This window comes from Hippoglossus stenolepis, chromosome 9 (genome assembly GCF_022539355.2).
Source record: "Hippoglossus stenolepis isolate QCI-W04-F060 chromosome 9, HSTE1.2, whole genome shotgun sequence".
Taxonomy (NCBI): domain Eukaryota; kingdom Metazoa; phylum Chordata; class Actinopteri; order Pleuronectiformes; family Pleuronectidae; genus Hippoglossus; species Hippoglossus stenolepis.
The window spans coordinates 26,595,429-26,622,797 of NC_061491.1; the positions used below are offsets into that span (position 1 = coordinate 26,595,429).

At 43.2% G+C, this 27,369-nt stretch overlaps 2 protein-coding genes across 2 annotated transcripts in view; one reads left to right on the forward strand and one right to left on the reverse strand.

Moving 5' to 3' along the window:
• Positions 1 to 11,974, forward strand: part of bmp2k (BMP2 inducible kinase) — a 37,750-nt gene extending 25,776 nt beyond the window's left edge. Inside the window, 7 exon segments of the mRNA XM_035166720.2 lie at positions 312 to 526; positions 638 to 769; positions 1,917 to 2,236; positions 2,377 to 2,546; positions 2,944 to 3,057; positions 9,032 to 9,378; positions 9,380 to 11,974. Coding sequence (XP_035022611.2) covers positions 312 to 526; positions 638 to 769; positions 1,917 to 2,236; positions 2,377 to 2,546; positions 2,944 to 3,057; positions 9,032 to 9,378; positions 9,380 to 10,501 — 2,420 coding nt within the window. The 3' untranslated portion in view covers positions 10,502 to 11,974.
• Positions 11,975 to 12,053: 79 nt separating this feature from the next.
• paqr3a (progestin and adipoQ receptor family member IIIa) lies at positions 12,054 to 20,437 on the reverse strand. Its single transcript, XM_035166731.2, has 8 exons — positions 20,256 to 20,437; positions 18,971 to 19,199; positions 18,244 to 18,406; positions 17,351 to 17,506; positions 14,964 to 15,161; positions 14,770 to 14,860; positions 14,162 to 14,328; positions 12,054 to 13,512 (listed from the first exon to the last, which is right to left on the reverse strand). The coding sequence occupies exons 2-7, from the start codon at positions 19,162 to 19,164 to the stop codon at positions 14,186 to 14,188; spliced, it is 945 nt and encodes a 314-aa protein (XP_035022622.2). The 5' UTR covers positions 19,165 to 19,199; positions 20,256 to 20,437; the 3' UTR covers positions 12,054 to 13,512; positions 14,162 to 14,185.
• Between the last annotated feature and the right edge of the window lie 6,932 nt (positions 20,438 to 27,369).

Below are 27,369 nucleotides of genomic sequence, written 5' to 3' on the forward strand. Positions count from 1 at the left end.
TTACTATAAACCTGTTCTGTAAAACCTCCTCCAGCTGGATAGTCTGGCTAGTCTGGGTTTCTCCTGGTGATGGATGGTTGTGTGTGTGTGACCCCCTGTCGCCTGTCAGTCATGTAGAGTTAACTCACAGCGGCAAGACCCCCCCCCCATCACAACACTGAAAGTTGTCTAGTGTAAACTTGGCCTAACCCTCATTTGTGCACGGGAACATGTTGTATTATCACATATTATCCCTTCTATGTTTTCTTTTAATCGTCACAATCTCATACGTCTGAGCTCAATGCTTAACCTCTGGTGGTTCCTCCCCTCAGCTCCCACCCCCGGCTCCGGGCAGCTGTCCGTGCAGCCCCAGCCCAGCAGTCAGCAGCACCGCGTCCTGCAGCAGCTGCAGCCCGGCGACCTGCGTCTGCAGCAGCTGCAGCATCACCAACAGCAGCAACAAGCCGTGCAACAGCAGCATGCACATGCACATGCACAGCAGCATGCACAGCAGCATGCAAATGCACAGCAACTCCAATACCTCCAGGTACAAAAATACACGTGTATATCCTCGTCGAAGACAAAGTAATGGCTTCACTGCTCTTCTGGGACCGTCACTAAAACGTTTATCGTCTTTACACCACCCCCCCCCACACAGTATCAACAGGCTGTGCAGCAGTCCCTCCAGCTCCAGCAGCAGCAGGCTTTGCTCCAGCAGCAGCAGCAGATGATGATGCAGCCCATGTACCAGCAGCAGGTCGCTCAGGCCCAGGCTCAGTACGCAGCCATGGTGAGTTCTGAACCCTGAACCCTCTGTTTGTGCTATTAATACATGGACGTCCATCAGAGTGGATTCGCTCCTGTTGGCGTTCGAGCCCATTCAAGCATCTGAGGCTGCTTCTTCTAACTGAGAGTCCTGACGGGATTTCAGAGCAGAGGATCGGATCCAAAACGGCAATAAATAGATTGAGCAAATGACAGCGAAACACATGGAGACGCAGCATGAAATAACACGGCGCTGAATATTCCCTTTAATGTCAGAGTGGCCTAAAATTGCTCTCTCTGTTCCAAACGCTGGCAGCCAGTCCTCCTCCGTTGAGTGGCTTCATGTCGGTGCCAAGCAGCATTGGAAGCAGACGCTCAAACTTCCTACTGACGCTGTCCAAATATTCAGTAAACTCGTATTTACACAGCGACTGAATCAAACACACAAACACAGGTCCTCGAAATGTGCACTGTGACGGCGGTGCAATTTTTAGTCTGTTTCCCACCGAACGCGCACCATCTGTTTTATTTCAGAGGCAATCTGGTCCGAGCGGAGCCACGGCGGGATCGAACAGAGGGTGAAATCGAGCAGCTTCCCTCCACGTCGCGTCCTGACATATGAAGCGGTTCACAGACAGGGGAGGAGAGCACCTCTGAAAACTACTTCTTATTCCCTAGAGACCTGCTGAACGGTTAAGAAGCAGCATTTTCCTCTGTGAGCTTCTACCTGCTCCTTACTGAGAAGACAGCAAATTTATGATATGATTAAAAACATCAGATCAGTTTTATTTGCACAGAATGATGGGTTTTCCTTTTCATCTTAACAAAAACATGAAAACATTTAATAGAAGAAGGAACTACTACATCCAAATGCAATAAATCCTGTCCCCCTCTGCCTCCATGTGGCCAAACACGCAGCTTCAAACTCCTCCGCCGGTGTTTGATCTGATCCTTGTTGCAGTTTGAATCTTGACTTTGATCTCGGACGAGTTGTTTGACTCTCACTCCCTCATCCCTCCCCTCCACCGTGTCCCCAGCTTTCCAAATCCAGAACTGGTTTCTAACAACATTTCAATCATCTCGTTGCCGTCATTGTGCGCCATTAAAAACAAAATCAAAGGTCCGTCCCTCATTCCCTTCCCCCTCTTCTCCCTCTCCTCCTTCCCTTTCAGCTGCACCAGTACCAACAGGCTTTTGTGCAGCAGCAGCAGCAACAGCAGCAGCAGCAACATCAACAACATCATCATCATCAACAGCAGCAGCAGCAACATCATCTACATCAGCAGCAGCAGCATCATCTACATCATCTGCAGCAGCAGCAGCAGCAGCAGCAGCATCCCCCCCAGCAGCCTCTCCCCTACATGCCCTCCCCTCTTGAGTTCCAGATCCCCCTCGGCTCCTATAACACTACCACCCCCTCTGCTGGGCCTGCAGCAGGAAGTGGACCGATGGGGGGGATATCACCTGTGGATCCCTCGTACACCAACCCCAGGTAAAGTCCCATTTGTCTTTTGTTTTGTGCGTCAGGATTTCAGTTTTGATGATATCGTCACACACGCTGTGACGGAGCTGTTTCTGCTGCGGGTCAAATCCAAACAATGACCTGGTGTTTTTACTTTCCTCTCTCCACGGTAGAAACCCTCTGCTGGCCTCCGACGGCGTCACCCCTCCCCCTCAGAGCGGCAACAGCGCAGTGAGTTACCCCCCCGACATGTCGCGCTGGAACCCTTTCGGAGAGGACAACTTCTCCAGGCTGACGGAGGAGGAGCTGATCGACCGGGAGTTCGACTTGCTCCGAGCAAGCAAGTGACCCCAAACTTTTCCTTTTTTAATAAGTGGTTATTATTTACACCGGCTTCATCTGCAAATACACAAGTGTTTGCTTTTTCTCTCATGTCCATCAGTGCCGCTGTGTTATTGTCTGTTAAGGTGAAATATCTACAAAAACCCTTACTGAGAAAAGTTTGTAAAAGAAGAAAATAAGAAAACTGTGCTTCCTCGATGAAGTTTTTCATTTTAAGGAACGTTTTAAAAGTTTTTATACATATGAGTTTGTTCCAGACCATAAAAGTCAATAACACTTTGTATTTGAAGGAAACAGTGAAGAATAAGTGATCACCAGATGGAGCACACTGTCCTTTGGTGGTTTAAAAATAAACCGTGGATGATCTAAGTGTCGTGTTGTCTTTCTTCATGTAGACAATCCTGTGGAGAGAACAGCCAGTGTGGAAACGGACCGACAGGCTGCCGCCGCCACCAAGCCCCTCCTGCCCGAGGACCTGTTCGGCTCAGTCCCGTTCGTGGCCAGCGCAGGCAAGTCTTAGAGGAGTCTCTACCCTGAGGACCCAACACTGTGGATCCACCTGCCCCCTCTGGGCCCTCTCCTGCCCCCCCCCCTGTCCAGCTCTTCTGTTCCCACCAGTCAGGAGCCCCAGTCCCACCCAGTCCCCCACAGTGGGGCTTTAAAAAACCAATGATCGGTCAGATGGTTTTGTTTCCCCTTCCTCAGATTTAGATGTGCTTCTGTTGTCAGTGTAGAATAGAATATAAAGGTGCTCCTCTGTGACTTAAATAGGAACAAATCCATTTTCTGAATTCACTCAAATCAGCTCTGGCTTCTAAATCTGGGCCTGGTGCTGATCACAGGCTTCAGCCACAGGAACACAGTTTTTTAAGAAATGCATCATGTCAGTTTACATAACTTGACTCCAGCGTCTGTTTCTTTTGTTTAAAGCCATAAAACGTCCACGTTCATCAAATGTTAAAATGCAATTAGTACAACACTAGTTATCAAATCTCTTTAGTGTGACGCTTCAGAGACTGATCACGTGAGACGAAATAATCCAGAACACTGAGCCTAATAATCCTAGAATCTCACAGGAAACCTCTCACAGCCCAAAACTTTCCTCTTCAGGCTTCTTCAAAGTCTCCTATAATTCATTTAGTGTATATTAGAATAGAATATTACATTCACAGTTTAGCCCAGTTATCGATCAGCCCTGGAACTTAGTCTGGTAAATATAGACACGTGAACTTCCTCAGTTTTTTATGTCTAAAATACAGTCAACACTCTTCTTCTCTTTAAACTGAAACACAAAGATTCCTCACAAACCACGAAGCGTTAACCTCCACTCGAACTCAACCTGGTGACCAGCGGTTTATCATTCGGCCTCATCACTAACCCGTCCGCCTGCACGTGGTCGAACCCCGTCACACGTCGTCGGTGTGACAGCGTGAATATCAAAGTGCAGCGTTTCTACATATATCACATCGGTGGCAGCAATAAGCTTCTGTGCCTCTGTGCTTCCTGCTTCTTCACTGCGTCGCTGGGTTTCTGCTCCGAGGAGCCGTTTAGAAACGCTCTTTGTTTCCTCGTGGAATTTATTTAATGACGGATCGACGCTAAGAAACACTTTTCTACAGTAAATTCATCTCTTAGATGCAAGTTCGACAGTTCAGACGTGGAATAAAAGCAGATAAAGATGCAATATAACCCTCGGAGCACTTGAATGTAAGTGTGGAAATATTTTGTCGTCTTCACGAATATTAAATTCTGTTTGAGTTCAAATTGGATGGAAGGAAAAAACCAAAAAGAGTTTTTTTTTTTTTACCGAATTAAAACCCCAGGAAGGTCGACCCCACGTCGTCGGGTCTCATTCCTTCAGGCTGGCATGAAGAAAAGTTCCTTTTGGATTCAGCCTTTTAAGCTTCCTGTGTTTGTGCCATCGCAGTGTGTCGGCTTGTTACGTCACTTACAGGTGATTTTATTTTGGTCGTTTAATATCTAATAGTGTAAAAAGTCGTTACCAGCAACTTCCTGAAACGTCAGTGAAACAGTTTGTTTTCTGGAGTCTCTGTCCTGGTTTGATGTTTTTTGGTTTCACGTTGTTATTTAGGCACTAAATCATTTGATATGACACACGTGCTTCCTGTCGTCATCACGTACGTGGGCTGCGTCGACCAATACTCGACTCTGATTGGTTTGTAGATGTGTAGATGAAGCAGGAGCCTCGTTACAAACCACTGGATCGTGCTGATGTGTTTTGGATTCTGCAGATTCACTGAGGATGAATTTACACAAACAGAGCAGCTCAGGTCGAAGCCTCTGTGGGTGGAGTTCACCTATGTGTGACTTTGGCGCCCCCTGTTGGTCAAGGTCGAAGTGTCAGCCCTTCACATGTCACGTTGAGCTGATTTTTAAAAGATGATAAAACCACAAAATATTGACTTTAATTCCGGGAGCACAACAAACCAGGACAGATGTTTTGAAGGTGGTGAAGTTGCTGCACAAAAAAATGTCAAGTAAAGCAAATAAGAGTTTTTCTTTTATTGTGAAGTTTATTGTGAAGTTGTTTCCATTTGTAGGTTCAAAGTGCCTTTTGTTACTTTTTTCTTTTTTTACATGACCGACAATATAAAAGAGTTTCTTTGCTCAAAGGAACGAAGGAAAGGCCGGAGATACACGTCCTGTTAAACCAGATGTGATGCGTTCACACACTTTCTATTCCACCAGGGGGAGCACCACAGAACTATGTAGATTTCCTGGATTTACATATTGAAAAAACAAAAACAAATGGAGGAGAAGTTGGAGCTGGAATGTGAGGCGCAGGAAATTAACAACTTGGTCACGTAGTTTGTTTTCAAAACCTTCTGCGATCGTTTTTCGCACACTGACCCTGCGACATACTACACTGCCCCCTACAGTTCATGTGAGTATTGCATCGTTTGGATGGACGCAGGACACCGGGGCAGCCATGATGCTGACGCGTCTTTTAAAAGCAAGTTGGTCTCCGGCCTCATGTATCTGACGAGCGATGACTTCACGTGACAGCTGAAAGTCAGAGGACGCGTCGGCTGAACACTATTTAGACTTTGGTACTTAAAACAGCTGTTATCGTAATAATTATTACTATTTTATGTTGAAGACGACTGATGGCTGACGGCACATTCTGTTGTGTTACTGTTAACTTGTACCGAGAGGAATCTCTGATGATTGCTCTTTTTTTTATTATGTTTGTTTTTATTTTTTATTTTGAATCCATACAATCCCGAAGGGCTGTATGTCTGTGAACCCTCGCTGTGCTGCTGTGTTTCCGCCTTAGTGCAGCAAGCGAGCGTGACCCGTCGTAGTCGTCCATGCAGACACGCACACGAGTCACATTATCGTACAAATGTATTCACGTACTTAGCTGAAGGTAAGTTTCAAGATGTCGCTTCTCTTCCTCGTCACGTTTCTGCTCACGTCACCGCCTGCTTTGATTTGGGCTTGTTGGTTTTTTTTGTTTGTTTTAGTTTTTCTTTGCGGAAGAAACGTTGCTTCATTTCAGTTTGATCGTGTCGTCGTTTGAGTCGTTGGGTTCTTTCATTCAGTGAGACGGCCACATTCAGAAACATCTTGTTCATGTGTACCGGTGGATGGATTTAAAGTTAAAACAAAACCCCATCAAAGCCAAAAAAAAACTAAAAAAAGAGCGTGAAAGGGACGACCAGAGCCATTAACTGCACTTTATTTTCCTTTTATGTGTTTCTTTAAAGTGCGAGGAAACGTGAACCTGCATCCCCGACTTTGTGGGGACGAGAACAAGCAAACATAGACATTGAGTATGTTGTTTATTAATTGTTTACATCTGCAAGTTTTCTGTGCTTTCTCATCTGTTTTTTGGGGTTCCCCCCGTTTCCGAAGCATTCCCCTCAGCTTTACGTTAGAGCCCAGACCAGTAGAAGTCTGGGGACTTTTAAATTTGAGACGGTAGAAGTGTTTTTTAGTTGTTCTGGATATCAGCAGCTCCTGGTACCGCTCCTGCAGAAAGGAGACGACCCATAGATCCACAAGTTGTCTCCCACATATCCTGTTTCTTTGCAGCCGACTATGTAAAAGGTCCTGTATCATACTGTGAGTGTGAATGTATTCTCTTTATAGAATGTTACTGATAAATAAAAAAACATCCAAAATCCGTTTTCCCTTTTGGTTCCTTTTTGTAAAGTATCTGTAAAGTGAAAGCTTCTCTCCACCACGAGCAAGATGTTCCTGAAGTTATCGTGGCCGTCTTTTGTGTGAGCGCTCTGTCGTCCAATCAAATCGAACTGATTCCGTCGCGCAGCAGGCGAAGGTCAAAACAAAAACTCACCGCCATGTTTGTCCAGGACCAGCGTGTGTGTGTGTGTGTGTGTGCGTGTGTGTGCGTGTGTGTGTGAAACATTAAGCAGCTTATTCTGTGACATGGTTCGTGTTAAAGCTATGATGCTGATAAACAGGTTTTTATATTTTTCTTTGTTTTTAAATAAGTTTTAAAAATGGCCTCGTCACAGATTTTATGAGCTTATTTAAATCTAAACCGCTTCATGTTTGTGTGTGATTTTAAACTTCACGGGTTTCTTCTGTCCATACTTTTATTTCAGTTGTGAAAATACGTTTAAAACATTTTTCTGAGCCTCAATCAGATGAGAAACTCTTGGTTTATGTCCGTACGCCATAAATATATACTGAGACATAATCAGGCAACAAAATGTATATTTTATAAAAGGCTTTAAGTAAATACCATTAGTAAATATTCTCATTTTGAAGCTGTGCTGCCGTTTGAATGTTAATCACATGAACAAACTTATTTCATTCATTTATATAAAATATACAGTAAAAAAAGTTCCTGCTAAAAAAATAAACCCTCTGATTTCGTTCTGATTAACGAGACTTTGACATGAATAAGATATAAACTCTTAATTCCTTTGATTAATGCTCTTTGATATTTGAATCCATCTAATCCTGTAACTGAAGAACAGACAGATTAGTTTGTTTGAGCCTTTTATGTGTAGAAGAATATTTGTTAGTTTCACACATCATCCTTTAATTTACTGCTCCTCAGAGATAAGATGAATCCTTCACTGTGTGAAGAGACAAATGTTGGATTGACTCTTTCATGTAGAATCTCATCAGAACCAGTTGGTGTCAAGGAGCTAATACATTTCTCTGACAAAATAAAAGATGCTAAAGTGTAATTTTCATGGAAAAGCTGCCAGAAAGATATAATTAGTTTTATAATATTAAAACAAAAAACAAGCTCAAATCAGAGGATATTTATTATTTTCTTCTTGGGTTATGACTTAATTATTCAAGCAGATTTATTTAAAGCCTCACTGGTGTATTTAAAACCCTCCGCTCCAGTATCATCCCTTCACTGGGAACACGACACCCAGTGGAACGTGCAGTCGTTTGTGTTTCCCGGAGCTTCTGGTTCAGAGTCTCGTGAGCTCCAGTCAAACCAATCTGTCCCGTCGTGGTGCCGAGGTCAGAGACGTCGCTGAGCTTCTGTCCCGCCGACATGTCCGGCAGATTTCATCTTCCATCCGGCGAAGAGAGCAATCACACGCGTGTTTTCACCACTTATTCTCGTCTGCAGGAGATCAGGGACGACCTGTAATCCGTGTGATTAGAGATGTTTCTGTTCGGTCCCATCGAGTCCGAGAGGTGAACATGATTGAAAATGATAATCTTCAGGTCACATGAAGCAGAGAAGAAGCAGATCACCTCATTTTACATTGTTCTGTCTTTTATTGTTTTTCGTCTATTTGCTTCCGAGCGTTTGGCTCCTGCGTCCTCGCGTCCTGCCAGTTTGAATCAGCACGTGGAGGTTTGCGTTCCCGTGCTCACAGCAGGGGTCCTTTCTCCGGAACGTACAACTTCCACTGACGGGGGAAACAATAAATTGGCTCATTGTGCGCGACACCATTTATTTTCAGTCGAATTGGAGACCATCCACTTGTTAATTAGACATTTTTCAAAGTTACCATGAGGCAAATCTCTTGGAATTTAAATTGCTTATTTATCAAATGCCAATTTTTTTGTATAGAATTTATAGAAATGCAGAGTGAGAGGCGATTACAGAACAAAGCTTTACTTTGTACGACGGAAGCAAGTGACCGAGGGATTTAGATTTAAAAGTAATATCTTGAAAAGCGTCTTCAGCCTCTAAGCCGGCTCGTCTCCTCTCAGGGTCACAGGAGAGAAGTCGCAGCAGCTTTTACACCATATTGACTTCTGTGCTTTTCCTCCGTCGCTCCTTCTGGTTCCTTATTAGACAAACTGCTGGGATTTGGATTTTTAGAAGCAAAGTAATCCCGACTTCAGTAATACCACAAATACAGAGGTCGTGTTGTGGGGAATGAAAACTTCTGCTCCTTCTCAGTCATCCCTTTATTTTTAAACTTTCATAATCAAACTTAAAAAAAAAAGCAATTACAGAGAACTGAGGTGAATTCTACGTGTTTGACTCTTGTGTTTGTGTTTCTGCAGGATCGACCACTGTGACGCAGACTGAGCAGAGCAGTGAGGACGCCAGTGTTCCTCCTCCTCCACCACCTCCTTCACCTCCTCCTCCTCCTCTCGTCTCGACCCCTGCAGACGAGCTGCAGCCTCCTGCGGTCAAGGAGCACAAACCCCTCAGGAGGAGTAACTGCAGATCAGGTGAAGAGTCCGACAGCGACTTTGAGTCTGACCCTCCTTCGCCGAAAAGCAGCGAGGAAGAGGAGCCGGAGGAGGACGAGGCTCTGAACAGTGAACATGGTGACGACACCGAGCCAGAGAACTTGGGACAGAGGCCTCTGCTGATGGATTCCGAGGAAGAGGAGGAGGAGGACAAGACACAGTTCGGACTCGGACTACAACCCCGGCAGAGTCAAGGGTCGCTCTAAGAAATCTGCTAAATCTGCTCCTCCTGCTGCCACCAGGAGGAGCCGTGAAGGAGACTCTGCCATGACCCTCATCAGCCCTCCGGAGTCGCCCAGCGGAGCCAGAGCTGCTCCGGCTGAGGAGCCTGTGGATGTGTTTGGGTTCGGTCCCTTCGTTGGAGGAGCTCCGCAGGTTGAGCCCTCGGAGAACATCTTCGCCAAAGCGCCTTTCAGACAAGTCAGCCAAGAGCAGCGAGCAGCCGCCGAGTTTGACGTTTTTACCAAAGCGCCGTTCACCCGGAACCTCTCCGTGTCTGGCAAGAGCGGCAGCGAAGCTCCAACGGGCCAATCGCCTCCCGGCTCCCCTGAGGCCTTTGACATCTTTGGCTTCTCTCCCTTCCACCCGGGCTCCACGGCGCCACCTCCCGTGACCTCGAGGAGCGCCGACGACATCTTTCAGCCGTCTTACGAGGAGCCGGCGAGTCCTCAGCAGCAGAGGCTGAAGCAGCGCAGCCTCCAGAAGCTGTCATCGCGGCAGAGAAGAACCAAGCAAGAGGTCACAGCGGGGGGCAGCAAACGGCACCACAGTACACCCACTGCGGGGCGCAAGACTAACAAGCCAACCTACCGCACGCCGGAGCGAGTCCGCAGGCACAAGAAGGTCGGCCGGAGAGACTCCCAGAGCAGCAACGAGTTCCTCAGCACCTCCGACTCGAAGGAGAACATCAGCGTTGATATCACCATGTCTGAGGCGAAGGACAAAGGAGCGTCTCTGCCGGCGGACGAGGCCATCGAGGCCATTTTAGACCCGTTTGGAGCCAAACCGTTCCAACCTCAGGACGGATGCCGGCACAGCCAGTACCAAGGCCTCGTGGACAGTGAGAGTGACATGGGCCCGGCCAATGGTAAGACCAGGACGGGCTCTCTGCACGGTGCTCCGGGAGAAGGTGGGGACATGGATGATTTCGGGGCGGTGCCCTTCACAGAGGTGGTCGTCCACAGTGGACCCCAGCCGCAGCAGCAGCAGCAGGGGGCGCCCTCGCAGCCGGGGGAGCTCGACCCGTTCGGAGCTGCACCTTTTCCCTCTAAACAGTGACTCGTTACCTTGTGTCTTCCAGCTCTGCCTCGTGCTGTTAGCTAACCCCCGAGCTTCTTCTGGTTTGGGATCATTTTCCAACGAAATGCTCTGACGACGCTTCTTTTCTGACATTTTACTACGGCGCTCACTTTTAATAAAGGAAAAAGCTGAATCCTGTGGAGTGGGCGATGTTTCCACGTCTCCTTCAGCTCCGCCCGCTCGCTGAGGCCTTTTACTGCTGCATCTCGACCGATCTAATTAAGACCAAGAAGAAACCGAACTCCCGCTCGAATGAACTGTGATCGTACGCTTGACCTTTGCTCGACCCGCTGCAGAAAGCTCTTCATGGCCTTGGGCTCCACCGACATGTTTCTTAGCACCACGAAGCCTTACCGGAGCTCGGCCCTGCCTTGCTGCACAGTACCTCGGGAAGTCTGACCCAGTCGGTTCACTTCGGCCGTAACCACTTCGTTTCGCCCTCCTCAGACTTCTCTCTATGCATAAAGTTCACAGTCGTCTTTACGCAGCCAGATGTTGTGATTCGTGTTGCACCTGGAATACGAGAAGCGATCGGATTCTATTGTACTTCCTTAAAAACTGTTTTTTTAATTAACTGTTAATTGACACAGGTTTAAATTTAGGCTCTTAACTGTTTACTTCAATTTCTTCTTTCCTTTTCTTTTTAGCAGTAAACTTGTACTTTCTGTTAATTTTTTCATGAAGTGACAACTCATCACATTCTGTTAGAAATAAGGAGGAAATAAAACACGAAGCCACGTTTGATCACTAGCTTAGGATCTGTGTTGTGAGAATGTCGACCCTCTGGAAACGTAACATTACTGCAGAGACATTAAAGGACAAATGGGTTTGTCACCTTTTAGTTAATGGGACTAATTCGACTGCATTTGATTTATTTTGTCAGCAAATCCATGAAAAGACCAAAATCAATTAATGACTTTAAAGGGAAATCAGTCGTTTTGTAAATTGCTTTCTTGACGACAGTTAATTGAAAAAGACAGTTTCCCTCATGTCTGTTTGTTAAGATGTAGCGTAAAACAGGGAACGAGCCTGGTTCTGTGTTATTTAGTAACTTTAAATGTTGTCATAGGTTATAAGGAATAACTTTTCTAAAACACATTTATTCTCTTTCTTGTTTTAAGTTCTTACATCTGCTCGATGTGAAGCTGCAGCCGTGTTAGCTCGACTTAGAAAGTTTTACACTTAAATGCTTTTGGTCTTTTCATGGGATTTGTTAACAGAAAAGAAGACGTCAGACTTTCCAACGAGGGAAAAAAAAAAAAGAGGATAAATCTGTGATGTGATATTCAGGTGATTTGTCCGACTGCACTTTTCAGCGCTGAATTCTTCTAGGATCTAAATTCCTGTGATCTCTGCATCGACGGCCTTAAGCACTGCATTCACCTTCACGCCCACTGGCACCTTTCAATTAAAACCCGCAGGTGGCTGCGTTTTCACCGGTGGAACATTTCATACGACGACTCGCCATCGTTTTTTCTTTCTCGTGTATTTGTCCTGCTGTTTGTGGGTTTGAACACAGAGCTCGTGACACTTTTCAAAACAGGACACGGGTTCAGTTTATTTAGAGTCGAGTTCAGCGGCTTGTTGCTCGAGTACGAAACAAGTCAAGATACAAAAGTTCTGCGGCTACAAAATGAGATTCAGACAAAGTACAGGTTTTTATCAAAGAGAGAAAGTCGTATCTTTACAGATCAGATTCAAAATCAATAATTTAAATACATCACAACAAAAAGAAATCTTAAAACCAGAGAATACTTGAAACATTTAAAAACATTAAATATCACAAATGAATCTCATTCCAAAATGGGACAGTTTCCATTCGACTGGACAACAAATTCATTCATGATTTAACAATTAAGACTTTTCTTTACGAGAACTTTAATGAAACGGCTAAGAATTTATCTCCAGTTTGGATTTGTAGCATTTTGGAATGAAGTCATTTAAAAAAAAAAAAAAATAAGAAAGTGTTGACCTTCGACATTGCACATGACCCTAAGTGGAGAACAGGTTGTGGAGTTTATCTTCAGTGAAAACTAAAAAGTAGTGAATTCCTCCGGATCGACAGCAGACGACAGAGAAACAAGTCGCAGCACAAACTGCAATCGTGAAGATTTAAAAAAAAAAAAAAGCTAAATCAGTGCTTGAGAATCTTTACAACAAATAAAGAACAGTGAAGAACCGCCCCCCCACCACCCTTATATTCTTATGTTTAACCCAATCAGAGGTAAATAACTCACATACCTGCAGCTCATAGTCTTTGTTCTACTCGTGTTCAAAGTACAAAGTTGTTCGTCTTACTCAGCCGTAAGAAACACACACACACACACACACATCAATACTGTTCCCGCTAAAGGAGAAAAACGAATAATACACGCAGCGACAGAAAGTTGAGCTTTGTTGCTCCGCGACAGCGTCTTTGGTTTTTCTATCTAAACATCGTGAGTGAAAGAAACTCGTCAGTTTTCATGAGAGAGAATCTCAGAGTTTCACCGGGAGGCTGCGACACAAAGATTCTGATAGACGTATGGAATATTTTAATTTTCCCTTTTTAAGGACATTTTGTCTGAGGCTGTTTTAAAAGTGTTATGGAAAGTCCAGTTCATTTAAATTAGTAAGAGCTACATGATGATTTATTTACAGGCACTTACAGAACACGTGGAATTCACTTCTAAGAAAAAAGAAATGATTACTCGACTATAACTCTGAATCTTGTTTTGTGGCTGAAAACAAATCAAATGAAAACACTGCAACGGCCATTTCAGTGTTTCATCTGTGACAATGTGGTAAAGAGGAAAACTCAGTTTAGCCACTGGTGACTGTTTAAGCTCCAATCGCACGTGTCACCTCTGATCCTGGAGGTCACAGGTTCGATTCCTGATTGCTACAGTTACTGTTTCCTCCCTCATCAGAGACTCTCAGGTAAAAACATGTCCCTCTGTCGAGACACTGGGATGAAATATGAGTCCGCTCTCTGTGCACCTTCTCTCAACCTAAAGAGAAAAAACAAAGATTAACAATTCAAACTATTAGTGCAACGTATTGGAAATAATCATTAAAGTTTGAAGTCATAGTATATTAAGTTGTAAACTAGAATCATCTCCCAGTGCTTGTCTGCCTCCGACAACCAGTCAAATCTTTTTTATTCCAGACTCACGAGGATCTTTAACCTGTGGAATTTAAATCAGCTAAGAAATTCCCTAAAAACAGATGAGATAAAAAGTTGAGGAAGCCAAACAAGTTTCCCTGGAGCTGATCTTAAGATATCACGTGGAAGAAAAACACAAACGTACTTTGTTTGGCTACGAAAATCAGGTGCGTTCATCCTCGAGTACAAATGAGTGTTTGTGGAAAATTTTAAGAAAGGCGTTCTTGAGATTCATTCACAAGAACGAGACGGACGACTAATCTGAAAACTAAAAAACTACGGCCACTGGCATGAAGGAAAATTTGATTAATCAAACTTGTTGCCATGAAAATACAGGAAAAATAAATCAATGAAATCCAAACTATAAAAATCACCACCTGATTAATATTATTGTCTCAAACGTTTTCAAATGATCATCAGGGAGATTTAAATATAATATAAAATACCTCCTTGCACATTAACTAGTGTACAGAGACCGTGGAGCAGCTTCTTACCAAGCAGCAGCTGGTCGGTGGCCACTAAGCGTGTGGGGGGGCGTCGGGGCAGGGCTCGCTGTGTCTGTACGCCATGATGAAGCACGACGACTGGTGCCACCAGTAAAACATCAGCACCAGCAGCATGTGCCACACCTGGTGACTGGAGCCCAGGTAGTTCAGCTGACCTGCAGCAACAAACCACAGTCAAATCCGGCCACAGGGGTTTAGAACACACGGTGAGAGAGGAGGTCGATAGTTCACGTCTTCGTCCCAAAACTTGTAATTTAACGTTTATCCCTTGTCCAGGACTTTTCCTCAAGGGGACAATAAAGTCTAAAATCTTTACTTAAAGATTAAAAATATTAATTTGGATATGTCAGGAACAAATCGTCCTTCGTGAACATTATATTATATATTCAGGGTGATGATTTTAATATGCGTTATTACTGTAGAAGGTTTAAATGCTCTAATGTTCAGAAAAAGCATCACTTTCCTCACATTGTCAAATTTCAGCTCTTTTCAGATGCTAATGATTAAGAACGACTTATTAGATAACATGAAACTTATTAAAAAACACTGTTCATCAGGTTTAAACTACAACAGAGGAAAAGAAGAAGCCGTCTCACCTGGGAAGTAGCGTTCAGGAACTTTAGAAACGTAGAAAATAAGAGCCAACGCTGCGAGGAAGTACATCCCCAGGATACGAGGGATGAACGCCTGAGGGAAGGAAATACTCATTTAAACAAACCTTCAACAACGTGTCTCTGCTGAATGAGCCGTTAATGAGGACTTGGTGGTTTTAGTGGGACCACAGACTGACCTGGACGAGTTCTGAGTGGAAGCCCCCGGTGATGCAGATCCAGTGGACGGTGGGGATGAGGCCGTATCCGGCCACCGAGCAGAAGATGAGCGAGCGCAGCTGCTTCCACTGCTTGCTGAGGTAATGAGGGTGGATCTGAGCGAAGAACACGGCCAGGATCATGGCCAGGACCGTCACCAGGTACACCTGCCGCCAGTACTGCAGGGACGGGGGGGTCAGAGGTCAAAGCACTGCACATTTTTAAGGAGCATTTTCACTATTATTGACAAATAATCATGAATCTAAATAATTATATATTTGTTGTAAACATTAAAATCACAACAGAAACCACTAAATCATTTCAGGGGCTGGGAAATAAAATCATTAATTATCACAATAGAATTTTAATGAGCAGTAATATAACGAAGGTTCAACAGATCGATATGTTTATACATAATGTGAGAACAGAGGAGGTTTAACACAGAATTCATTTATCAGATTATTGTCATTTAGAAAACGTTTTAAACCACAAGCTTCACTCTGGAGCAGAAATCCGTCTTTAAACGAAAAAGAAATGATAATGTGACATTTATCATAATATCTATCGATATCGACTGATATGAACATTTTATTTAGTTATAATTTTTTTTATAGGTTTTCATCTCAGTTTCTTTGTAAACAGGATTATGCAAAATCTCCTGGACGGATTATTAGAAAACGTGGTGGAAGGAAAGAACTGGATCGAATAATTTGTGGATCTTGTTGAAATAATCAGATATATTTAGTGGACTGATATTTCTGACTGTGGAAAATAAAAACCCTGATATAGTGAATATAAATTCACGAGGGGACCGTTGGGCCTCGGCTCAGATACGAGCTCTCAGAGAACTGGTTGCATGTGGTTATCTTATTTTCACAGGCACGTGATGGTGTAAGAAACACCGAGGATTTGTGCATCTTCTAAACACAAACTATCCAGTTTCAGCTGTGATCATATGTATAAAAAAAATATAAAGTAATCGTCAGATCCGCACGTGATATTTAAAACTTGTATAAATAAGTGTGTAAAGTCTGGGCAGCTTTGTCTCGGTCCCTTCTGGACAGTTCTGTGGATGTAGGCCTTCGTCCAGTCACACGTCCTCATGTGTTGAGTCCTGCTGAATTTCACAGTGAATAAATTTGCACCAGGAACAAGGCCCCGCTCGGCCGCAGCCAAATTTCTTAAAGCTCTTCTCCGAACAGACACCGCGTCCTCTCCTCCAGATCTGCATTTTTCCAAAAGACGAATGAGACGAGAGTTTGACGGGCTAAATATAAAAAAAAAGCAGTTTCTTCTTCGGGGACTTGGCTTTGCTGCAGGAGTGGAGCCACCCAGCAGCGGAGCCCCAGTCTTGGCAGGGACAGGGAGGGGGGGGCCCCTTTTTTCGCTGAGACGGCTCCCAGACTTGCGAACGTCATATGGTGGGGAACAGGAGTGACGGACCGCTCCGTGAACGCAGCCATCTGGTTTGAGCTGGAGCAGATTTCAGCTGCGTTCTGGGGGCAAAATAACCCGGCGCTTCCAATATGCGGGGGACAGCGAGCAGTGCGGAGCGCCGCCAAACACTTCAGGAGTAAAAAGGAAGAAGAAGAAAAAAAAAAAAACATGGTGGGCGGCTGGAATGAGGAACTGAAACTGGCTTGTGTCATCGGAGGCTGGTTTCCAAACAGCGAGCGCGGCGAAGGTGTCGCGCTGCTTATTCACCAGGAACAATGAGTCAATCAGCGGAGCCAGACTGTGGGCGCCGCTTCAGCTTTATTCAATTACTGCTGCTCGGAGAGACGAGGATGTTGAGCTGAGACGTCTCCGGGGAGGAAAGTGGTTAAATGTTAAAGTCGGTGCCGTAACGCTCTCACTCGAGTTCTTTGTCTTTTTCACACAGGTTGTGTGTCGGATTTACCTGAAGACGCAGGTTCTGTTAATTAGTGTTTGTCTTGTAATCTCAGGAAGGGACGATCCAGATTTATCACATTTACATGGAAATGAAATATATATCCTTGTATCTGTAATATGCAGTTTAACAGTAAAAAGAATTCGCTCATCACCGATGATTTCAGCAGCGAATCGTACTGGATATCATAATATTAATATTCATTTGTAATTTATATATAGTTTTTATATCATATAGTTTGTTTTAACTTTCACAGGGAAAAATATATAAGAAAAATCTGTACTTAGTCCAATTATTATGGTTCAAATGTATCGTCTGATAAGAAATATCAGTTTTACTTTTCAATCTTAATTAATTCTTGTTTATTCCAACTTCCTTTTCTCTTTCTATTGTTCTTGTTTTAATACCCAAGTGTATTTCGTGTAGTTTTAACAAGTGAGGACGGATCAGAGAAGTTCAGACCGAACACGAACTCACGTTATTGCAGTAGAAGGTGTAGAAGACTCCGGGGACGTAACAGCCCAAGATGCCGATGGAGACGCCGGCATAGTCCAGCGCCATCCAGCGGCGGCTGGTCTTCTCCGAGCGATGGCAGCAGAACAGGTGGTAACCAACCGAACACAGCATACACAGCTGGGTGGCGTCAGAGGGAGAGAACAGGATGTGACGTCAGAGGGAAAGAACAGGATGTGACATCACAGCAGCAAAAGGATGTGACGTGTGAATGAAGTAGGTGATTCTTAACAAGACTCTGATCACAAGTGGACGGCTTCAAAATCATCACACTTCTGTTTCACACAGATAATAATGAATGATTCATGATTGTTTTAAAGCTCTGTTCCAGCTCCACAGTTATCTTAACAACATGTTGTCCCCAGTATAAAAATAACTTCAGTAACTTTTTCAAGACTTCCAGAAAGTCTGATGTTTGGTTTTTGAGTCCTTGCTGAGATATCATCACTTCTCTGAAAATGGCTTCACTTCACTAACTATTTAAAAGGTTGTTGAACAGCATTTAGAAGCAAAAAGTTCAAATAAAAGAAACATGTCCAAGTTATTTCGGTTCCCTGGGTTTCTCACGATGTTATTAACTGGCATCATTATGACACAGATCTGATCCAACAAGTTTGCTAACATATGAGAATAGTTGAGGAAGGAGAGGCAGGATTACTGTGCTCGTGTTTATAACAGTCCATCATACTGAGGGATTAGTTAACAATGTATGGATTAAACCAGTGTCACGATGTCATTGTTCATGTGATATGAGCCCTGTAATCCTCAGACAGGTCCGACAACGAGCAGCTAGTCAAAATGGAGAATGTGAGTAACGACGTGATGACAGAAGTTAGGAGGAAAACGTCGTCCTGTACCTGGAAGCAGAAGAGCGCGATGGAGTAGATGACGTAGTCCTCCTTGGAGGCGCCGAAGGCGGGCAGCACGGACGCCATGTTGTACACCCCGAGAAAAAAGAAGAGCAGGAAGCCAAACAGATGGCTCCAGATATTCACCGTCTCATTGGACAGAATGAAGATGCTGCACATGGGATTGAGAAACAGGATTTATAAAAATCAGATAATCACATAAAATCATCTCTTACTTAGAGACTGAAGATCAGTGATTTCAGCAGCACAGCCCATAATATTTAAAGTCACACCTCTTCCTGCTGTACGAACATCAACAGAGTCAAACCCTCAACTCTGACAGGAGCCAAGAATAAAAACTATTTAATCGTTTAGCTGCTATTTGTGATTGTTTGATTAACACACGTATTATTTTACAGTTTAACCATAAAACTTTATTATAAATAAATACAAATACAGGAGCTCTACTTAAAACAATAAACGGAACCTGCTGCAAGTGCAGAAAGAAAGAAATGTTTAGTTTTCCCACACGGTTGTAAGATAATCAACTTCCTCTTCTGTTGGAAACAATGTTCTGCAGGTTTTAGTTTGTTCTGAGAGAAGGAAACTGTGGTCTACATTTAAAAAAAACCACAATAAATCACGGCATGAAATAAACTTCTCACAGGAGCGGTGAAGAGGAAACACACATCCTCTCCTGCGATGTTACGATAGAGAGTCAATGGAGCTTGTTCACCTTTTGATGCAGAGCCTGGAGGGCAGGTACGCTCTGTAGCCGTCTGTGATGTACGGGTTCTCCCTCAGAAACACCGGGATCTGCTCGTAGGTGTACAGCCTGATTCCCCGGGGCACCAGCACCGGCCAGTACTGGTAACCTCCCAGCTCGATGTAGTGCCCCGTCTGGGCGTTCTTCTGGAGCTTCTGAGGCATGACTGGGCCGGGGCAGGGGTCTGCTGGAGTCTGACCTGGAGGTGAGGAGACAGATCAACTGTGTGACTCTACCTCAACATCACGGCTGAGACAAGTCGGTCAGAAGAACCGGCTGAACGAGGTTTACTGTCCATTCGAAGCAGGAACAAGTGAAACAAACGTGGTGACACTGGGTCTTATGTGACGCTGAATTCAACAAGGGAAAAACAAAAGGATAAAGTCAAGGAAAATCAGATTCTCTCCATAATTATCTGTCCATTATTCTCCCTATTATTTGTTATTTGGTCCATACGATATCAGGAAATTGTAAAATATTCTGTTTTTCACACCACGAGACGACTTCCTCAAATGTCTTGATTTGGCCACAAACCAAACACGTTGACTTTACTGTTATTAGAGGAGCAAAGAAACCAGAGGATGTGTATATATTTAAAAATAAAACCTAAAATCAGACAGTTATTACTTTATTGCATTTAAAAGTATCTAAACTTGGTGATTTAATATTAAATTCTCGATTAATCGATTACTTGTACTCATTACTATTCTAAAAGGTGCAGCCACTTGCATGTTGGAGGAGAAAGCCAAACTCCGTTCAGAAACATGGTGATTTGAGTCTTAATCAATAACACCCCCCACAGTATTTCTTTAATAAGACTTATTATCCAAAGTTTAATTTACAAAAACACCTGTTGCTCCAAACGGCACCAAACAAAAACCTCCAAGTGTTTCGGATATAATCGTGGAAACCAGAGTTCACTCGCTAATCTTCGCTAATCTTGTGTTAAACTGCACATTCGAGGGCGGCGGCGGCGACTGGATCAGATGTAACGAGTTGACGTCTTGTTGACGTGACGCGTTTCCCCCGAGTCTCTTGTTATAAGCCGATTAAAGCCAAAGCGGGAGTTGAACCAGGAACCATTTTAAATTGGGTCGCATCTTGTAAATATCACCGTCGCTGACCCGGTTCATCTTAAAACAGCGGATTTATCAACGAGGTCTGGAAACAAAGTGGCTCGAGTCTTGCGTGAGTCCGGCTAACGATGCTACATGCTAACACACGTTCAGAGCCGACACATGAAAAACAAACTCACCTTTTAATTTGCTCTTTGCTCAGTTAGCGGCATGTTGGTGTCTTTAATCCGCGCCGCGCGTCTGAAAACACGAATTGACGCTAATTTTAAATCAACGCGACGTTTTTACAACTTTCAGCTGCAACATCTTCCAAATCACCAGTGACGTCATCAGCCGTGGACCTGACAGCGTGGCCCGAGGAGCGCCTGAGTAAAAAACAGCAGACTCTGGAAACTGATAGATAATCAATACATGAAATATTGATATAAACTCAACTGGGCCGAGCTGATGAAGACCGTGATGAAGACGAAAGATCCAGACAGTTTGTAAGCGAGCATTGAGCCGTGGAGCCTCAATACTTTTTCTGTTATAACATTTAATTCAATATTTCATCAGCCCATACTTTCAGAAAAAACAGCACAATAAAAAAAAATACAATAATTCTATCTCTATTTTATATTTAGCATGCCACACAGTTTTAAAGTGAAGAAGAAAATATTCACAACATTCTCTAAAGTAATTTAAGTCACCCTAAAGACATTGAGGGTAATTAACATATTCCAATATCATAAAAAAGTGTATTTTCTGCATCTTAATGTTCACACTGTTCAATCGTGATTTTATATGATTTGACTTTGCTGCACAATCTTTGCCTGCATCAACAAACGTCAGACAGGAAACAATGACACTCCTCTAAGTGATAATGAAAGTGTGTGACACTGGGTCTGTTCTTCTCTCATAATTAAAATGACTCATAATGATTTCTGTCTGTTGATTGGCTAAATGAAGTCATACAAAGGCCTCATATTTGTATTTTCATGTTATATTCAAATACTTGCTTTACAGCCATTTGTGTTCTATTGCTTTACTCGTTACTTTATTCTGTAAGCTCATTAATATAATAGAACTGACGGACATGAACTGAGGATGTTGTATTTGTTTGATTCTGACAGATTTATCAGAAGAAAAGATGTGTATTTATGTTTACATTTAAAAATACGTATGTTTTCTTAATTCAAGTTGTATTCATGTTAATACACATATATATATAATTATGTATAATAAAGTTTATGGTTAAACTGTAAAATATTAAGCCTCAGTTACATTTCTTTGTCATAAGGGTTTAAAAACTATATCTTCTGAAAATGTCTACACATATCGGCTGATTTATTGATATTGGAAAATGTTTTACATCCTAATATCTGTATTGTTGAGGCTCTAATATTTACACATCTCACCCTCAGACCACAGCAGTTTGTGTTAGTATAATGTGGGGACCCTGAAATGTCACATGATAAATACAGCACAGCCCTGAATGCATGCTGGAGCTTGCAGGTGAGGCCTGTGGTTAATGTCGGCCGCTGGCTGCAGCTCTCCTCCTCCTGGCTGTCGTCCCGCTGTGCGACTGTGTTACATCCTCCTGTCGCTAAATGTCACCAGGGATCGTCGTCAGAGCGCCGGCTCTCCACAGAGCTCTCAGGTGTGAGAGACGCTGGAGGATTCCCTCAGGAGCGGAGTCACACTCGGTCGTCTCTCTGCTGTTTACACCCGTCTTTAATTGCCTCATTCTCAAGTGGAAGTGGCTTCTTCATTATCACTTCTAATGCACCTCTCAGCACATCCACTGTGGCAAAGTGTCAGCTGCCAAGTTAAGATAGTAACTCGTGCATGGAAGGGCGAACAGCAAGAATCCCCTGCTGCTGCATCGCTGCTTGAGTTATTAATTGATTATGTGGGTTTAGAGTTGGCAGTAATTTACTATAAATGATTTTTACAGGAAAACAGGCAACACACAGAGAGGGAGATTTACACGTTGTCTTTTACCTTAGTTTATTTTCCTCTGGATTTTTTGAATAAGGCAAATATTTAATAATGTTCTAAAGAAATGTTTTAAAGCCTGAAGCTTGGTTTTGTTCCTTATGACATTTATTTTAGTTACAAAGACATAAAATACTAAGTTAATTAAAGTGAGTCAGTCAAAAATCTGACAAAATGTTCATTCAGAGTTTTTTTTAAATTACCAACAGACTTATTTTAAGTGGCGTCACCTTCCTCCTTCCTCTTTCAGCCAATTAGAACAACACGTGGTGTCGTTTTTAAAAGATCAGCCGTGTTGATGTGAGATGTTTCCTGGACGCGGGATCTGACCCTGGACCAGCAGACTCGTGTTAGAGGTGCTCCTCTCTCCTGCTCTGTGTTCTCTGGACTCTGACGGAGGTTTTTCATCGTCTCCCCCCCCCCACCACCACCTTCTTCCTGACTCCTCCCTGATTCACTGTGACAATCTGTCGTCAGCCCTTTTTTTTTTGTTGAATCTTTTGTCTTTGATTTCTGTCCTCCATTTTTCTGTCGGACTTAACGTAGAGAAATGTTCCTCCGTGTAATGGTGGCGTGTAATGGAACATGAAATTAAAGCCCAGCTACTTATACCCTGAATGTTTCCTATGAAAGCAGAGTGTGATTTGTGTATCGGACGTTTCATCAGTGTTGAAATATCACATTTGTGATGATTATTGCAGTAAGTGTTTCGTGTTTTCCTTCATCGAGCCCTGACTGTGGATGCGTACTAGTATGAAATGTGCCATAAAAAGACGCCGCATTACATCTTAATTGAAGCTGCCTACTCCGTCTTGGCAAGTCCTTCCAAACCAGGCGCCGTTAGACTGGTTTAAATAGAGACAGACAGGCCCCGGGGCCACCGACGTCCTTTGGGATTGTCAGGGTCATCAATGAAGCACAGAGCTGCAGTGGTGCACTCCTCTCTGGCTGCCGCCCTGCGTTTACTGGCACATTACGTTATGGTAAATACATTAGATCTCATACTCCATGTTAAACACATGCTAAATTGACTATAAGTTACTGCACAGAGGAGGAATCAACAACGCGTGACACGTTTCCCGCTGCGTCCTCGCTTCCTTTCTGCGCCGCCTGCCCCCCCACGTGGAAAACACCTCTGATAAAACCTCTAATTTAAAGGCTAAAATCTGTATTTTCCTCTCAAGCCCTCGACACAAAGCTCACAGGCATCACAGGCTTCGATGCAGGCCCCGCCAAATGTTAGCTCGCCTGCCGTGCCAAGACTAGACAGGCCCTTTGCAAAGCTAACACGGCCTCGCGGCGGCTTGTGCTCGTCAGCGGCCGGCTGGTCTCATTGGCTTTATTTATAGTCGGCGCCACAAGACATCTGCTGGAGACGGGACTCTGTCCTCAGTGTCCACACAGCACCGCACAGAGGGAGCTTGTCAATGTTTTTTCGAAGGCAAAGTGTTTGCGAGGACCCCGGTCAGAGGAGGGGAGAGGCGGCGGCGGCGGCCTCCTCTAATAGGACGGGTGTCCCCTCCGATTGCTTTCTCTGCAGCTCTGATTAACGACACCGGAAGACAGAGGGAGGTTTCACAGTTTGTCGTGTCCTGTGCGTTCGCCGATGTTTACTCGATCTGAGAGCTGTTGTTTGTTTGGTGTCTTCAGTCTGGTCGTCACTCGCCACTATTTTGGGACGCTGACACTTGGATGCAGCTCGCCACTCGTCTGATGCGGCCTCGCCTTTTCCTCCCCTCCCCCCCTCACCCTCCCTCCCCTCCGTGTCACACAGAGTTTCTCTTCCTCTCCCGTCCTCTTCACATCGAGGACGTCTGGACGTCTCGGGCCGACCGCGCTTCAGGCCTTGACACAAAGTGCCGGGGACAGCTCGCTGTTCTTCCCACAGAGCTGGGGTTGAAGTCAGACGGCCACATAGTGTGAAAATACTCTGTGTACGTGTTCCTGAAAAGAAGCAACCTGAGAAATCCTCCATTACAAACAGCAGCACTGCCGGAGGAAGTCTGGTGAATGTAGTATTTGAATTCATGCTCACACAGGAAGTACTGATTTGGTGAATCAAGACGTCTAATCAGTCGTGACTATGTTTAAACTGATATAAATATTTAAGTTCCTTAGATTGTACATGCTAAATGGGAATCAGTTTCTTCTGATTACAATTTTAATGGAGCCCAGTTCGGCTCCCTGAGGAACCCCACCATTAAGTTCTCATCAGGTTATGAAGGCTCATCCATGAAACAATGATGTTACAAAATATTAGTAGTAGATTAGTAGAAAACAGGTCAGTATTTGTCACAGATTTCTGTCTTAAATCCCGATTTATAACCTTCATCCCTTCGAAACATCAACGAGTGGAGAAGACCTGACCTGCCTGACGAGCAGCTGAGCGTTTAAAACAAACCACTTTTGCCTTTTACCAAATGAAACTGACGTAGTAAAGTATGAGCAGGATTTTGCAGCTGCGTCCGGTTTCTATCTTCAGGTTTATTTCTGTGGATGATAAGATAAGTAAATAAACAACCAAACCTGATTCTATATAACTTAAATTCATCAGCATTTAGAAATAAACTTTTAGACAAGTGGATATTTGTCTCCATGCATCTTTTTCTGTCTGAGGAAAATCCTCAAAGACATGAAATATCCAGAACATCTTAGACTATAAATTAGGTTCCAATTGAAAGTATAGATTCAGTTTGCACTTGACAAGGACTTATTACTATATTAGTCTTTAATTATGAATTCTATACACTTTACTTTAAGTAGGTAACGGCAGTTTGGTTGTATTTCCTATATAAGATAATCTTATGCTTATTGTTGTTGATGTGGTTGTAAACGAGCTGCTGAGCTACAACATTAAAAACATTTACACTCAAAATATGTATGTTCCATATCATCAAATAGTAAACAATTAAAATATGAACCAAGCTGAGAAGAAACATCAAATAAAAACGATATGAAACGAGTCCGTGCATCACGAACAGAAAAAAAAAACACAGAAAAAGTCCAAATGAAATGTTGCATCAACAAACGTTCCAGCTCTAATGTGTGAATCTCTCCTCGGAGCATCTGGGCCACTGAGCTCTTTCTGGGAATGAAATGGTTTTGTTGCTTAGTCTCCTTGTACTTTTTTTTTTTTTAATGGAAACTTTCAGCTGTGTAACAATATTGAAAAGCATTAGTCTTAATCTCTGAGCTTCCTTTTACTTTTTTTTTGTATTTTAATTTTTTTTTTAGTAGAAGATACATCTGGTTCCTGTCTTGTAATTCCTGCAGGGATTCCAAAGAAAAGCGAAAACAATTGTGTGTGTGTGTGTGTGTGTGTGTGTGTCTGTGTGTGTGTGTGTGTGTGTGTGTGTGTGTGTGTGTGTGTGTGTGTGTGTGTGTGTGCGTGTGGATTAAGGAGCTGGGTGGTTGTTTCGGGACACTTAGCTGCTGTTGGGAATGAGATTAATTTCCTCAAACAGAAACAACGCTCTCGATGTGTTGCACTTTTTGCAGCTGGACACAACTTGCCGGTTTAATCCCTAATGGATCAGAAGTGGTAAATCCATCCTCATCACTCAGACAAAACTCTTTAAGCTTTTTGACACAAAGAGTATGGACGCAGGATATTTTCTGATTTCAGGAACAATACCAAAATAAGCCCTTTATTATAGAACTGAGTGGAGAGTGCAGCTGCATATGCGGCGTCGCAGTTATCCTCTTCCTGCAGCGTTACATGGGACGCAGATTGGATTTCTACAGTTTTACAAAGAAGATTTGGATTAAAGAAAACGATGTAATTGTGTGTTTTCTGAAACAAAAAAAAGGGTTTTTATGATTGTTGCTTGTTCTCATCTACTGCACCTCCCCACCTGTGGTGAGAGCTCACCGGAAACGACCTGAAACGACCTGAAACGACCGGGGTCACGTTGGGCTGCAGCTCAGATAGTGAAGCAGCAGCTTTCTGACCTGATGGGACCTGAGATACAAATCACCTCAGAAGAGAAACTTCAAATGGTTTCTGCTGCAGTTACTTAAAATGAAAGTAAATAAACTGTTGTCTTTTTTAATCATTAAAATAACAACTTTAAAATCGTTAAAGTAGCTAGACAAAACCTTTCTTAAATCCTGGTTGCAGCCCCGAAGGCAGATTATCCCTCACATCCTAATTTGTGTCGTAATTTACGCAGATTATTATAAAATTTAGGAAACTGATGATGTAAAATTATGTTACGGATAAATATTCATGTTTCAGAGATGCTTAAAAAAATACAATTTTGATTTAAGAGAATACTTTTGTCAAAAGACTATTGGCAGTAACTTGAATGATCTCGGGATGGAGCCGCTCAGAGGGCAAAGGTCACCTGAGCAGTCCCTCAACACCCTCTTCGTGCAGAATTAGGTACATTTACCCTGAAAAGGTCAAATCTAACAGATATTTATTCGTCCCCTCAGCTGCTGGACTCTTAAACAAGCTGTTTGTCTTGTTGATATTGCAAACACACATTTTAACAAAGGACTAACTGACTCTTATTACCTTTATTTTTTAATATAACTTGTTTCATGATGGCTGCATTTTAGAAAAAAACACTGCAGTTATTTCTAATGAGTGAAGAAAAGAGAATGAACCTGGATTTTTTCCAAATAAACATTATAACATTTAACTTTCCCCGGATGTTAACGGCTGCAGGAATCTTAAACTGACGAGTCAGTTGAAATTAAAGAAATAAAACCCAACAGACAGTGTTTCTTCATCTCGTCCACTAAACACATCTGATTTCTTTTTTATTTTCTGAATACAGACGTGTTTTTTTCTTGTGATTTTGTGGCTCCAGGGACTAAAATCTAAAAATACCTGAACTCGAGCTGCTGTTGGAAACGATCAGTGGTTTGTTGGAGACAAACATCAGGCTGCGGTTCGGGACTCGGCCTGCGGAGGGCGCTCTGTACCTGCAGTGACAGAAAGTGGAGGCCGAACACGAGCTGCAGGAAACTGATGAGTCTCACGTGTCTGAGACAATGAGATGATAAATATCATCATTATCAGAATTTATATGTCAACATTATTCTGCTCATTGGATTCAGTTCTTCACCTGTACTTGTACTTTTTTTGAACCCATATAAAATGTCTTTAAATATAAAGCATTCTTAAAAGCACTATAAATATAAAATGTCATATTATAATTAATATCCTAAATCCTTTCGTCATCATTAAAAATATTAAAAAAATTGTCAAAATAAAACTGTTCATATTTTAAAAACTTGATTAGGTTTGTCATTTATTTCTTCTTCTCTTGTACTTTTTAGTCAGATTGTGAAAGAACTAAGTAATTA

Bases quoted from the DNA above. Each gene is read 5' to 3' on its own strand.
- paqr3a (XM_035166731.2), bottom strand. From the start codon at position 19,164: ATGCCTCAGAAGCTCCAGAAGAACGCCCAGACGGGGCACTACATCGAG. The intron at 18,407-18,970 runs GTGAACAAGCTC...TCCCATGTGCAG, and splicing joins TCCAGGCTCTGCATCAAAAG to CATCTTCATTCTGTCCAATG. The intron at 15,162-17,350 runs GTGAGTTCGTGT...CCGTCCCTGCAG, and splicing joins ACACCTTCTACTGCAATAAC to TACTGGCGGCAGGTGTACCT.